This window comes from Strix uralensis, chromosome 6 (genome assembly GCF_047716275.1).
Source record: "Strix uralensis isolate ZFMK-TIS-50842 chromosome 6, bStrUra1, whole genome shotgun sequence".
Taxonomy (NCBI): domain Eukaryota; kingdom Metazoa; phylum Chordata; class Aves; order Strigiformes; family Strigidae; genus Strix; species Strix uralensis.
Window position 1 is genome coordinate 33,127,960 of NC_133977.1, and position 13,025 is coordinate 33,140,984.

Genomic DNA, 13,025 nt, shown 5'->3' on the forward strand with positions numbered 1-13,025 from the left:
TATATTAAATTTACATAAGAATTTTTATCTGGTTATCCGACTAGGGAACAAACTTCTAAAGGGGGTGGCTTCTTAACTAAAACTGTATTTCTTGACGCTGTGTTTATCTCATCTTTCCACTTAAGGATGCTTGCTGGGAGTGGTATTGGTCTAGTTTCAATAAGTCATGTGTATGGCTTTCTTTTTTTTTTGGCTTTTGCTGATCAAATCAATATGATAGTTTATTTAAGGCAGTGTGTCTCACGATTATAGAAAAAGGTCAAGGCAATTTCTAAAGCAGTTTGTATTTTATTTCTCATCATGGAAGCTGTGACTAATGTTTCTGGCTTTGTGTTTCTGTAGGCATTCTTGCCGGCATTCGTGTACTCGTTGAAGGTGTCCCCACTCATAGAAAAAGTAAGTGACCACAAGGATTTTAAGAAGCTTCTCAGGACACGGAATAACATACTAGTGCTATATTCCAAATCTGGTAAGTCTTTTTTTTTTTTTTTTTGATGTCACAGCTCTTTGTGCCCAGCAAGGTGTGTGCATTTGAACATCTGTGTGCATGTTCGGTTACCTGTGTACATGCTCAGATGACTAAGCTCTTCGCCCTTACTTGCTCTCTGTTCAGCGTTGCCTTTTGTGACAGCAAGGTGCTTCTGCGTGGCTACATGGGCTTCTTTGGGACTGGTGTCCTTTGTTCTAACTCAGAGGCTCCTGATATTTCAAGATTGGAATTGTCTTAATTTGGTCTTCTCATTGCTCTGTCACATTGGCAAAAATGTACTGTATTTGTCTCCAAAACTGACTGCTTGTAATAGCTATCAGCCAGAGCTTTCTGGTGTGTTTATCACAGTAGTTCACAAGTTTTGATTTCCTGGTGATACTGAAAGGCTTAATGAATAGTTACAGTACTGAAATTAATCCATCTTGGCTTCTGACAGCTTTGAGTGTCCCATGGTTGTCTTTTGACTTTAATTAACAAAATATAAAAATAATGTTTGTGTAAGAGAGAGAAATGGCTTGTTTCACGTCACACCACCTGTACTTTTGAATCTCTTTGCTGTCTTCTCTCTCATTCAGGCTCTCCTTTCTGGCCGTCCACTCTTGTTCTTACCTGTCTGTCTGTTCTTCCTTTTGCTCTGTTCTGCTCCTGCTGTAATTTTTCTTTGTTGTTACCTTGTTTGTTTTGGTGCATTGTTTTGTGTGACATCATGTAAAATGAAGACACGATCTTGATGCTTCATACGCAAGTGCAGAATGCTGTTGTGGATGTGGAAGTCATTGGACAGCAAGAAGTAAAATGTGTTACTAAGATGATTTTCCTTAGTGCTGTATTGTTTTTGTTGTTGCTTCCTTTTCCTCCCTGCAGGCAAGCAATACAAGATAATGCTTTTTCTGAGGGTTGGGTCCTCCCTTTCTGACCTGTTGCAAAGGTCTTATCTCAGTTAAACTCAATGGCATTGGTAGAATTGCTCTGGGTTTATAGTGTGGCAAATTGGAGTAGTATGTGGTGACCTGATATCCCTTCCTCCTCCCCCAATATCAGAATTTTGCAGACAAAAATGTGCAGGTGCTGGGATAATTAACTTTGTTTCCTGAAGATATGCTTATTCTGAAACAGTTAAAATGATATCTGACTTAATTTTTGTTAAAATATTTATGTTTTGCTATAGTGGGGAACTTTGAGTGCTCAAACTTGGCCAAATGGTTTTGTAGTAACAGGTTCAAAGTGAAAGTCATAAAAGAGTTTCTAATGCTTTTTGATTTTGAAAGGAACACTTTAGATAAAAAAGACATCTGTATTATTCAGCTTTTTAAAGGGAAAATTTTCTTTTTACGCTTAATATTTTAAGTGGTGGTTGCTTTCATTTTTAGTAGCACAACCAGAACACTTCAGCTCTGACACTCATCAAATAAATGTTGCCCTATGGGTGTTGTTCAAAAGCTGTGTTGTGGAGATTTCTTTTTTCTGTTTTTGTTATTTAATTGGTTGGTTTTAGCAGTCTAAAGCATTGCATGCAGAGCTGGCTGCGGGATTAATGTTTCTTCCTAGAACAGCGATCCTTGCACAATTAGAAGTCTCTTGCCTAACTGTCACCCAGAAAGAGAGAAATTTGGAGGTGCAATTCTAATCCCAGATATACATCCCCCAGCTGTGATGAGATGTTGGCCAGCATCCGATCATACTGCTTCTCAGCTGAGCAAAACTAGATGAGTGTTTCTATATATCATGCAGAAAATTCATTGGTTTCAGGAGATGTTGTTGTTTACAGGAGATGTTTAGTTCACCCTACTATCTAGGTATCCTGCCAGGGCTGCTCCTAGTGAGTCTCCTGGGACAAGTCTGTCCTATCGTGAAGGCTTATTTTTTAAAGGGTGTTTGTCAAACTGTTCCACTCTTAAATACCTGTGAAGAATTCCCCCGTGTGTCTCCATCTCTGTGTTGGGGAGAGGTGGCAGTTGCATGTTATCAGTACTGAGGGTAGGAAAGTTTCTTGAGAGCTAGTGTGTGTGGACTGGTGTCTCTGATGGCATCAGACCCAAGCAAAGGCTGTTGAACACAAAGAAACTGTTTCTGGCTCAGGAGATTGTTGAGATAAAAACTGTGGAGGTTTAGAGATATTTGAGGGGGGCTATCCCGCTGGCTCTACTTGTCTGCTCTGACCTATATAGGCCTTCACTTTTTCAAATGTTGGAGACAAGATACTGGTCTACAGAAGCATTTGGTCTGACCCAATATAGCCATTCTTATATTCAATTAGTTGAACTAGTTGTGGAGCAGCAGCAGATTAAATAGATCTGGAAGAGGCTCTGCATTTCTATTTTCTGCTTATTGAGGCAGGAAACAGTTTCTGTTAGATTTTTTGGGGAATTGATACTTGTTTGAATCTCTATATTTTTCTCTCCTGAGCTCTTGTCCCATTTTTCTTCTATGTTTATTTTTAATACCATTTATAAGACTCTTTTGGAATGGGAGTGTTTTGCAGAATCTACACATGTGGCATGGCATTACAAAAATCTCAGTTGGGTATTTATAATACAGCCAGTTCTTGGAAGGACCTTTTCTGGGTGGTTTCTGCTAATAGTTTCGAGCTCCTCCGATTGTTTGTTTGGGTATCTCCCAGGGTTATTATGAGAATAACAGTGTGTTATTTTCTGTGTGTGACAGGGATAGAATTGATGCAGGCAGAGATGCTGAATGACTTGCCCTTACAGCTGATGAAGGTCCCAAATGAAGTTGCTCTAATTAGCAGGCAGTAGTACAAACTGTTTAATGCCCAGCCACAGGAAAAAGGCAGTGTTGGGATGGAAGCTGGTTTGCAGGAGAGGACACAGTATAGCTCCATAAATGTAGGTCAGGGAGCGTGCCTGGAGGTATGAATTTCAGTGTGTTGTTTAAGGGGGATGGAGGGAAGGAGCCACCCAACTTCAGCTGCAGCCAGCATTTCTTCTAGTTTACAAAAGATTTTACTGATCCCTCTCATACTGATTTCTTTAAATTAGACAAAATGTTCTTCCAGTGCTTCAGAACAAAGGAATGCACCATTGTGTTTTTCTGTGTGGAGTAATAATGCTGTCGCTGATTTATTATTATTTTATTTTGTTTTCCAGCTGCTGCTGCAGAAAGTTCACTCAGGTTACTGTCCAGTGTGGCCCAGGAGGTGAAAGGACGAGGCACTATAAGCTGGATAGACTGCGGGTATGTGTCACGTTGTTTTTCTCCTTTTTTTTTTTTCCCCCTCTCCCCTTTTGGCTTTTATTGTTGACTTAGCTTTTTTGATGACTCTGAGACTTTTTGCCTGTAACAGAACCCACATCATTCTGTGTAGTTTCTTAATAGCTGTAGGAAGTCTACATGTTACAATCCTCTCTTCCTTTGGACCAGTTGTAGAGAATAATTTTTTCCTTATGGCTGTTGTGACTTCTCTGATGGCATGTTTTTCAGTCTGAAGCTGGAGACCCCAGCTAGCATCACCTAATCATGGGGATTAGAGAGCGTGGAAACTCTGACTGTTCTGGCTTTCCCACAAGCCAGAGGAGGAAGAATCCCACATGTTGTGCCTCACCTGAATGGCAATGCAGTTCTGCTCCAACAGCAAATGTTGCATGAACAGTAGGGCTGCTTGCTTAGTTTTGAAGTGTCCACCCCTTTGTGTTTCTCAATAAAATGTGCTTTCTTTTAAAGAATTTTCTTTGTGCTTGCATAGGTTCATGTCAATTTTTAACATGAAGGCAGGGAAACTTGTTTTTGTAAGTGGTTGCTTCTGTGGGGAGGAATGAACAGGTGTGTCCTTTCTGGTTTGCAGATGTGAAAACCTCCACTGTGGTTCTGCTCAATAACACATTGCCTGTGGTTTCAGCTTGTATATCGTAGTGCCTCTCTGCCTCTGCAGCTTTGAGAGGTTTGCCTGCAGGTGGCAAATTTCTTTTCCTGCGCTGCAGAGGAACAGCTTGCTGCCTACCTGTGTGTTTGAGTGGATTGCCATGGCATGAACAAATCATACACTGTGCACAAATCTAAGTCAGCTCTGAAATCATGTGGCTCCCTTAAAACTGTACTTTTGAAACCAACCTCCATCCATCAAGCAGTGACCCAGAATAAGTCATTGGTAAATCACAGTTAATGTGCTTTTGTTGTTGGCTAACCTGTCTTGCTACCCCCCTGCCATCAGGCAGGTATCTCTCCCATGGGGTCCTCTGCTTCTGTCTTCTGTTGGCATCCTGTTGGGTTTGTCCAAATGCACAGACACCTCTATCTTTGCCCAACTGATGTGGACAGTGTTCCAAGTTATCCACTGGCAGAAAGCAGGGCTGCTCCTCGGAGGTCAGTGAAGCCTGTACCACTTCCCACCTGCTGAAAAGCCAGCAAATAAATTATATTGGCCCTGATGAGGAGACGGTTGCATGGAGATCTGGCATACCTCTGAAATCCAGTCTCCTTTTCTAATGAAAGCACCGATAAAGATTTTTTTTGTTGTCAGTAGTAATGGCTAGCAAATAGGATACTGGGCTGGCTTCTTGGCTTTAGTTTCTAGTTGATGCCGTTTGTGACTCTGGAGTGGTTACTACCTTTTTGTGTCTTCTGCTTCCCTTTTGGTTTAGGCTGCCTCTGTGTTGGGGGATGTGCACACAACTAAGTGATAACCATCTACGGGATTTATTTTAGTTCGTGGAGAAGGAAAGACTTAGTGTTTAGTACTTCAGTTTGAAATCCAGGGAAGTTCAATGGGTCACTTGGTTCAATGGGTCGGTCTCTGCTCCTGAGTTTGAGAGTGATGGGGAGGGAAATGTGCTGTTTGGTTTTGCTGTAAAATAAACTTGAATTCATCAAACCCTAATATGCTCTCCCTTTCCAAGTGTTGTCATCTAAACCAAACTTTGTTATGGAAGTTACTTGCAAGAAATGTATTTTAAAGACTCCTTCAGGTAGTGCTTTAATACATTTCCCAGGAAGCTTGGTACTTGCAGTGTCTTTCCTCTGACCATGGTGGGGAAATATTTAAGTTAACCTTCCTATTTGTAGTGAAATGTGAGTTATTCCCAGGGCGTGAAGCAGACTGGCGAAGGTCGTGCTGTAACAGGTTGGGAGACCTGGGAATAGATTTGTAGGTTCCCAAAACTTGCTTTGATGCCAGTAATATCACAATCAGATTGCCACTTGCCGAGTGACAGGCAGTGGACAGAGTGCTGTAACATGGCAATAGATGTAATTCTTTCTTCAAGCATTGAGCAGTGCTTCCTTTCAGATCACTCATTTGGGAAGAACCTGGAAAAAATAGATGATCTGTCTGACTGTAGCTGGGTATTTGTCAGAGATGTTTTCTTCTAAACTTCCCTCCTGCAGAGGGATGTCGTAACAGAGTTTGTGAACTTGCCTCATGGGGCAGGGTGAGCTGGAAGACTGGCCTGTGGCAAGGGAGGTCTTGATGCATGCAAAAAAAATCCCCAAACAGTTTGAGCCTGAACCAGGTTTTGTGATTGATTTGTTTGTTAAATCTTTAAAGCATTCTGAAATCAATCTTGTAGTGTTGAGGTAACTTTCAAACAATTTTTCTCCTTGAAAGATTTTTTCTTTGCTTATTGCTTTTTTTGTTTGTTTTGTATACAGGTGGCTGCAAACTGTTGCCCACCTCATTGCAGTGATAATGTGAGAGAGGCTGCAGTAGTGCTGTCTGTCACTGGTCACAAAGGGCCAGTTGTAGGACCTGAACAGCTGAGTCCTACCAGAGTTGCTCAAGCTATTCTCCCACTGCAAGTATGCCGTGAAGCTTATTTGCAAGTCTTCATGCCGAAACAAACAGTGCACAGATGCAGGGATATTTACAGCACAGGCTCAATTTGTTTTACAAATACTGACAAGAAATGGCTTGTTTGGCAGCAATATTTAGCAGGGAATTTTGGCTTTGCTCTTCACATCCCGCTGTAGCGGACTTCTTTGCCTTCAGATCCAAGCATTGGCAAGGCTGGCATACATGCAGAGTTGTGGTTTGTGTCTCTGCTTCCCTGTGGTGATGACAGCAGTCTTTTTATTTTCTTTTTCTTTATTGGCGGTGCTTTTTTTTTTTCTTGTCATTTTCCTTCTTCCCCTTATTTTCAGGAGAAAGCAAGAACTTACTGCTCCACTGATGGAAATCATTATGGATTGCGAAGTCTCGGCAGTATGTTCTGTATTTCATACAGCAGAGGGGAGTGTGCAGGTTTTCAGCTGGAGGCTGGCTGCCTGAATTGCTGGCTTACATGGAAACTGTACTCCTTGGCCTTGGCTTTTGTTGGGTGTGTGGTGTGAGACAGAGGTTACACTTGAGCTTTCAGTTCCAGGTTGAATGGTCTTGGGGAGACCAAGGAGGCTAGTTTTTCAGCATAATGTGGGGAAATACTTGGTTTCTTGATGAGATGGTTAGTGTGGAGTAGAGGATGTTGCCACTTTGTCACTTTGAGGCATGTTGTAGTTTGAGCTCAGAGGGAGACTGAGCACCATGCAGCTGCTAGCTCGCTCCTTCCCCCTCAGGAATGGGAAGGAGAAAATAAAACAAAAGGGTCAGGAATCAAGATAAGGACAGTGAGGGATGACTCATCCGTTATGGTCACAGGCAAAAGACAGAGTCCTTAGGGGATGAAGAAAAGAACATCTATTTAATTTGAACACCTCCACCACCACCACTTAACAATCAGAGTAGGAGAGTAAGAAGTATAACCACATCTTAAAAAACACCTTCCCCCACCCCTCCCTTGTTCCTGGCTCAGCTTTGCTCCCGATTTCTCTCCCTCCTCTCCCCGCCACTGGTGCAAGGGGCAGGGGATGGGCGTTGCAGTCAGTCCTGATGCTCCTTCCTCCTCAGGAGGAGAACTCCTCACACTCTTCCCTTGCTCCAGCGTGGGGTCCCTCTCACGGGAGACAGACCTCCATGAACTTCTCCAGTGCGAGTCCTTCCCACAGGCTGCAGCTCTTCCTAAACTGCTTCAGCATGGGTCCCTCAAGCACACTGCAGTCCTCCCAGTCATGAATTGCCCCAGCATGGGCTTCCCTCAGAGTCCCGGCCTTCCATGGACACAGCCACCTGCTCTGGAGTGGGGTCTTCCACAGGCTGCAGGTCGGCATCTGCTCCACTGGTCACCTCCATGGGTGCAGGGCCCAGCCTGCTCTCTCACCACGGGCTGCAGGGGGGTCTCTGCTCTGGCACACCTCCCCCTCATCCTCCTTCTCCTTTCTTCCACCGACCTCAGTGTTTGCAGAGGTGTTTTCCTTCACAACTCCTCCTCCTCCCAGCTTCCCCTTTTTAAATATGTTATCCCAGCCTTGGTGCAAAGGCAGGCCTGGCTTGGAGCTGGGGGAGCTTCGAGAAACTTCTCACAGGGGCTGCCGCGGTAGCCCCCTCCCCTGTTACCCGAAACCCTGCCACACACAAACCCAGCACAAGGCAGGATAGCAGAGGTCCCCAGAGTGCCTGGGCTTAGGAAATGTAGGTTTGGGAAGTGCCAGGTACCTGCCTTTCCTGTGCAGTTAGGCTCACTTGCATGAAGTGCCACGCTGGAGCCGGGCCACGCTGAGCACAACACACCCAGGGATGCCTCTGCGTGCGGAATTGCAGATAAGGTCCTTGTTCGAGCGAGATTTTAGTCAGTTTGTGCAGGCTGATAGACACCTCCTTCTAGAGATGAAGGGACAGCATGAGAATTGCTTGCAGCATTGAAGTGGTCACTGTTTGCTCCTGTGTGCTGAGATAGCATATGTGGCTCTGTACACAATTAAACACAAAGCTATTTCAGTTGTGAATAAAAGACCCACAAATGATGTGACAAAAAAATGTTTTATGCTAGCCTTTCCATGTTTTAATTAGGAAGTCCTTGCTGACTTATTTGATGTTGAATGAATGGTGGTGTGAGACACAACAGAATATTGAATTAATTGTGCCTGGTAAGATGCTGGTATCAGGGATAGAGCACAACATTGCAGGTTGGTAAGTCTTCAGAGTGTCCCAGAGGGATGGATCAGTCGTCTTACGAGCAAGTGTTTTGGGACTAGTGTTTGGGGAGATGCCACATTAATAGGAGTTGAGAGTCGCAGCTTCTGTTCCTGGCTCTGAGAATGATTCACTTGTTACTTTGTGCTGTTAAAAAAGGTGTATGTTTTCCAGGCAACTGGGTAAATATTGCCTGATTCATTAGTCAATGTTTATAAAGACTTGGAGAACTTTGAAAGGAAAAATGCTACAGCAGCACGAATGAGTGCTCTTCATTTAGTGCGTTCAGATGCCATTGGGATGGGCATGCAAGCAAGCAGAGGGTTGGGTTACTTATCAAATTATTTTTAGTAGTAGGCTGATAGAAATTTTGGAAATTGAAGGGCTTCGTTGGAAATTGAAAGCTTAAGATGTTTGCAGAAAGGAAAATGTTGTGTCCTTTTGTGTGATCTCAGAATGTGGCTGCTAACAGCAGGTCGGGGTGCAGTGCAGCTGGTGTGTGCTGCATAGGCAGACGGAGAGTTGGTGTGCGTGCTGCAGAGCCTCTGCGTCCCCCTCGTTTCCTGAGACCTCCATCTTTGGAGGCATAGCACATCTGGAGGTAAGCACTGATGTGGTCAAGTAAAAGAGGAGTTTTGTGAAAAACATTGTCTTGGCAAATCCTTATGGTGGCAAGGAAGAGGTACAAACTGATGTTCCTGGGTACACAATAAGATGGAGTTCCTGCTTGAGTGAAAGACAACATTTTTATTGCTTGCCTTTAAAGCAGACAAAACTCCAGTCCCAGTTTGTGATGCCCTGAGATCTGGTTTTGAAGAATAATCATCATAAAGTTATCTTCTAGCCTTCTTGGGTAGGTTTTGTGACCTAGGACTGAAGTCACTTGGAAGAGTGTAACTAGTTCGGCTGAAGTGGAAAGTAAAATGGCTTTGTTGAAGAGAAGGAAATGTGTTTGGCAGGTTATAAAATGCATTGTGGTCAGGTGCAGCTTTGTAGAGGTGGCAGAAGAGGTTGAAACTAGCTCTTTCCATCCTGAATGTGATTTAGTGAACACTCCCTAGTTTTCCTGTTACTGAATTGTCTCAAGTTTTTTATTGGCTAACTCCTGCCCAATTGTGGACTGGTGTTTTCAAAAAAACCACTGATTTTTTTGGCTCTGGGTGATTATTCTCTGCTCAAACTTGCATAGTTCCCTTTACTGTAGGTCCCAAACATAAACAAAGCTGTGTGATTTCCATCTGCTGTCATAGCGAGTGTGCTTGGCTTTAGCACATCAGACTGCTAGGAAGAGGAAATGCCATCTGGTTAAAATGTCTGACTAATTTTTGGGTGGTTTTAATCCCACTTTTTCTGCTTCTGTGTGTCATTCTTTTAGTCCCTTTTGTATGTCCTGTGCGTCATTCTTATGGTCCCCATCCCCAATAATTGCTTGATATTGTTGCAATCCCATGACATTTAGCATAAAGGTAAGACCATAATTTGGCTGGTAAAGCAGTCCTTTCAGAGCTATGTATCTAAACGTGTGCTGCTTCATGAGAGTGCCAAATCTAATGAGTTATGGTCTTTTCTGGGATTTTCCCCCAATTTTCGTGTTTATCTGCCTTTTAGATGAAATCTTCCTTCCCAGATTTCTAATTTCCTAATGCTTTGATACAGAAAGGCTTTACCCATACACACAATCATAAATGAGTTTGTTTAATGCCTTGAAATAGCAGGGAGGAATTTCAGAAATAAGGCTGCTGGTACAGATAGCATTAAGTGTCATTTTGCTCTTTAGTTTTTACCTTCACTCCTATAAAGCTGATCAGAAGTAGGATTTATTTAAGAGAGTAAGTACTCATCTTCATTCCTTGTAGCTGAATTTTAAAGCTGATGAAAAGCTTCGGAATTGCAAATAAAAATGACCAGATCTAATGGAGAGAGAAAAAAAGAAGAAGAAAGGAGTGCTGCTCTTGCACTGATACAACCCCTTCCATGCAGGTAGATTTGCAGTGGCTGGGATTTCTGCCTTTTTCTACAGTTGCCTTGAAAGCGAAGGGCAGTGGCAGCTCAGGAGCGGATGGCACGTAATGTTAGGTGCCAGCCTGGGGGAGATAGCAGAGGCTCCATTTGCAGCTGGCCAAAGGGAGGTAAGCCAGGTGTCCATCAGGAACACTTTGCAAGTGTAGTTATACTGACAACGTGATCCTTGTGTGGGAGCCATTTATGTGGGCAAACTGTGCATTTGCAGCGTAGATTTTCAGTGACTTCCTCCTGTCTCTGTTATAACCTGTCTGCATGGTTAATGCTAATTCACATTAAAGCCCTTTTATTTTCCCATAAAGTGACCATGCAGGAAGTGCCAGTCTGAAAAAAATTCCTTTTTAAAGTAAGCTCTGAGTTCCTAACCTAAGCCCATTTAGTCTGGTGTATTGTGTTAATTCAGAAATGCAGAATGTTTAACTGAAATCCACTGTAATGCTTGGGTGTACAAGCCTGGGCTCCTGTCTCAGTTTCATCCTAACCATGTGTATTCCATGAGTTTTGCCTAGAGTTGCTCATTAACTGTCAGTCTTCAACGCTGCTGCTTTTCAGACTAAAATGAAGATTTGACGTAAAGTTACCTCTTTTCCTACATTCAATACTTAATTTTAAACATCCTCTAGCATCATCTCCAGGCCCATAGTGCAGCTGAAGGTCATAAAACAGGTGCCAAGGGAACAGCACAATGTGCTGCAGTGTCTGCGTGCTTGTAGGTGATACATTCAAAACCTGCTTTCGCGGGGATCTTAGATTAGTGTAAACTGAAAAGACAGTGGTAGTCGTCTTGTATCCCAGGTTAGGACAGTGGTCCCCTGTACCAGGTTGTGTGAGTTAGAGGAGATCTGGATGAGTCTGAGGAAAGCTGCTGCATTGTGAAGGGAGTTTGAGTGTTCGGCATTTCTAGAAGTTCCTGCAAAGCCTTTGGTAGCTCCTGTGAATGTGTTCACCTTATCTCTGTGCAGGTGTGTGGGCTGGCGAGTGCCTCTTCCTAATTTATATTTCCATGGAAAGTACCATTCATTATAACTTCCTGACTTTCTGCAGGGCTGGATCTTATAATCTTTTTCCCTTAATTGTTTTTGCTTGATGATACCCGTTACCTTTTTGTCTTGGGTTTCTTTCTGCTCTTTGTCTCGCTTTTGCTTGCAGTGAGAATCAATCTCATGGGTTCTAATTTTCAGAAAATACTTCTTTTTAATCTCATTTCTATAGATTCCTGGCTTCTCTAATTGACTAATGGGCACAGGGAGTCGTTTGTATTGGGTGACAAGTGGTGCTGGGTCTCTGCAGCACATGGATTATTCTGTTTACATTCCTGGCACGTTCAAGGGGAGCATTTGGAGCAGAAGACTCTGATCACCTCATGGGTCACAGGAAGACTTTTTGCTGTGTTCTAGGGGGAAAATCAGGCCCTAAATTCAAACGAGACTCTGTCCAGTCAATCTGCTAATCCTAATCTTTAATTCTCTCCAGCAGCATGTTTTCTGGTTTTGGTTCTCGTGCTCCCCATCCCTTAAAAGATTCAAGCTTTTCATCTGCCGCATTGTTTGAGCGGCTCGTTTGTTCTGTGCTATGGAAACCTGTTGCTATTGTTACTTCTTTTATAAGATAATTTCCATCAGGAGCCTAGAACGGTGGCAAAATGTTGCTTTGTTTTCAAAGACAAATCCTGTGTTTTAAGCTTTCTGTGCTGATTACTTCTGCATCCATCTCTCCTGAGTCCTGTTCCTATTTTCGTGTCTGCAGGTTCTTAAACACCACTCATAGTATCAAAGTGCCTGTCTGCACAGAGAGCTGCGTATGGGCTTTCTGTTTGAGTAGATGTAAGCCATTACCATCCAGCGGCTGCTTAGCACAGCTCTTTGGAGAAGTGCTCTTGCAAGCTAGGCTGATGGTTTGAGATGTGATTTATTTATTTATTTATTCCCTTCTCTGATTTCAGATCTGTCTCGAGAGTGATACAGGAAGGTCTGGGATCATTAGAGAATATGAGGAGCCTTACAAACGTGACATACTGTCAGCAGCAGTAGCTGAGGCAGCTGCTGCCCTGGGCTGGGAGGGAGGAGTGAGGACGATGGGGAGGCAATGCCAGCAGTCTGAGAGAAGGAGAGATTTGCAGGGGTTGGTCTGTTTTCATTTGGTCACCAAAGTACACAAACTACTGTAGTATAAATGGATCACACAGTCCTTGTTGGAGGGTGGGATTGATGAGTGCAAGGAGCATAGTCAAAATCCCCCATTGTCCCTAACAATGGCTAACAAATTGCATTTTTTTTATTTCGAAATCTTGTAGGAGCACACATTTAACTACAACTGACTGTTAATGACTTCCTCTTTCAGATTAGGCTTGCAAGTGCAAATGTGTTTTATATTTTTAGGTGGCTTGAGGAAATATCTGGTGCTGACACTCCTTTTGCTGCTTTTTTGGGTCACAAGCTCAATTAATTGTTTGGCAGGATCTCAACTCCATGCTTTCTCAGGATGTTCATCAGTCTGTTGTCTGGAGAGGGTATTCTATGGAAGGTAGCCAGAGGGCATTGCAGAGGCTGCAGATTG

The 13,025-nt window shown here is 43.2% G+C and overlaps 1 protein-coding gene across 1 annotated transcript in view; it reads left to right on the top strand.

Moving 5' to 3' along the window:
- PDIA5 (protein disulfide isomerase family A member 5) overlaps nucleotides 1-13,025 on the top strand; it is a 103,444-nt gene that overhangs the window by 11,321 nt on the left and 79,098 nt on the right. The window contains exons 2-3 of the mRNA XM_074873602.1: nucleotides 343-469; nucleotides 3,598-3,685. Of these exons, the coding sequence (XP_074729703.1) occupies nucleotides 343-469; nucleotides 3,598-3,685 (215 nt within the window). The remainder of the gene's footprint in view (nucleotides 1-342; nucleotides 470-3,597; nucleotides 3,686-13,025) is intronic.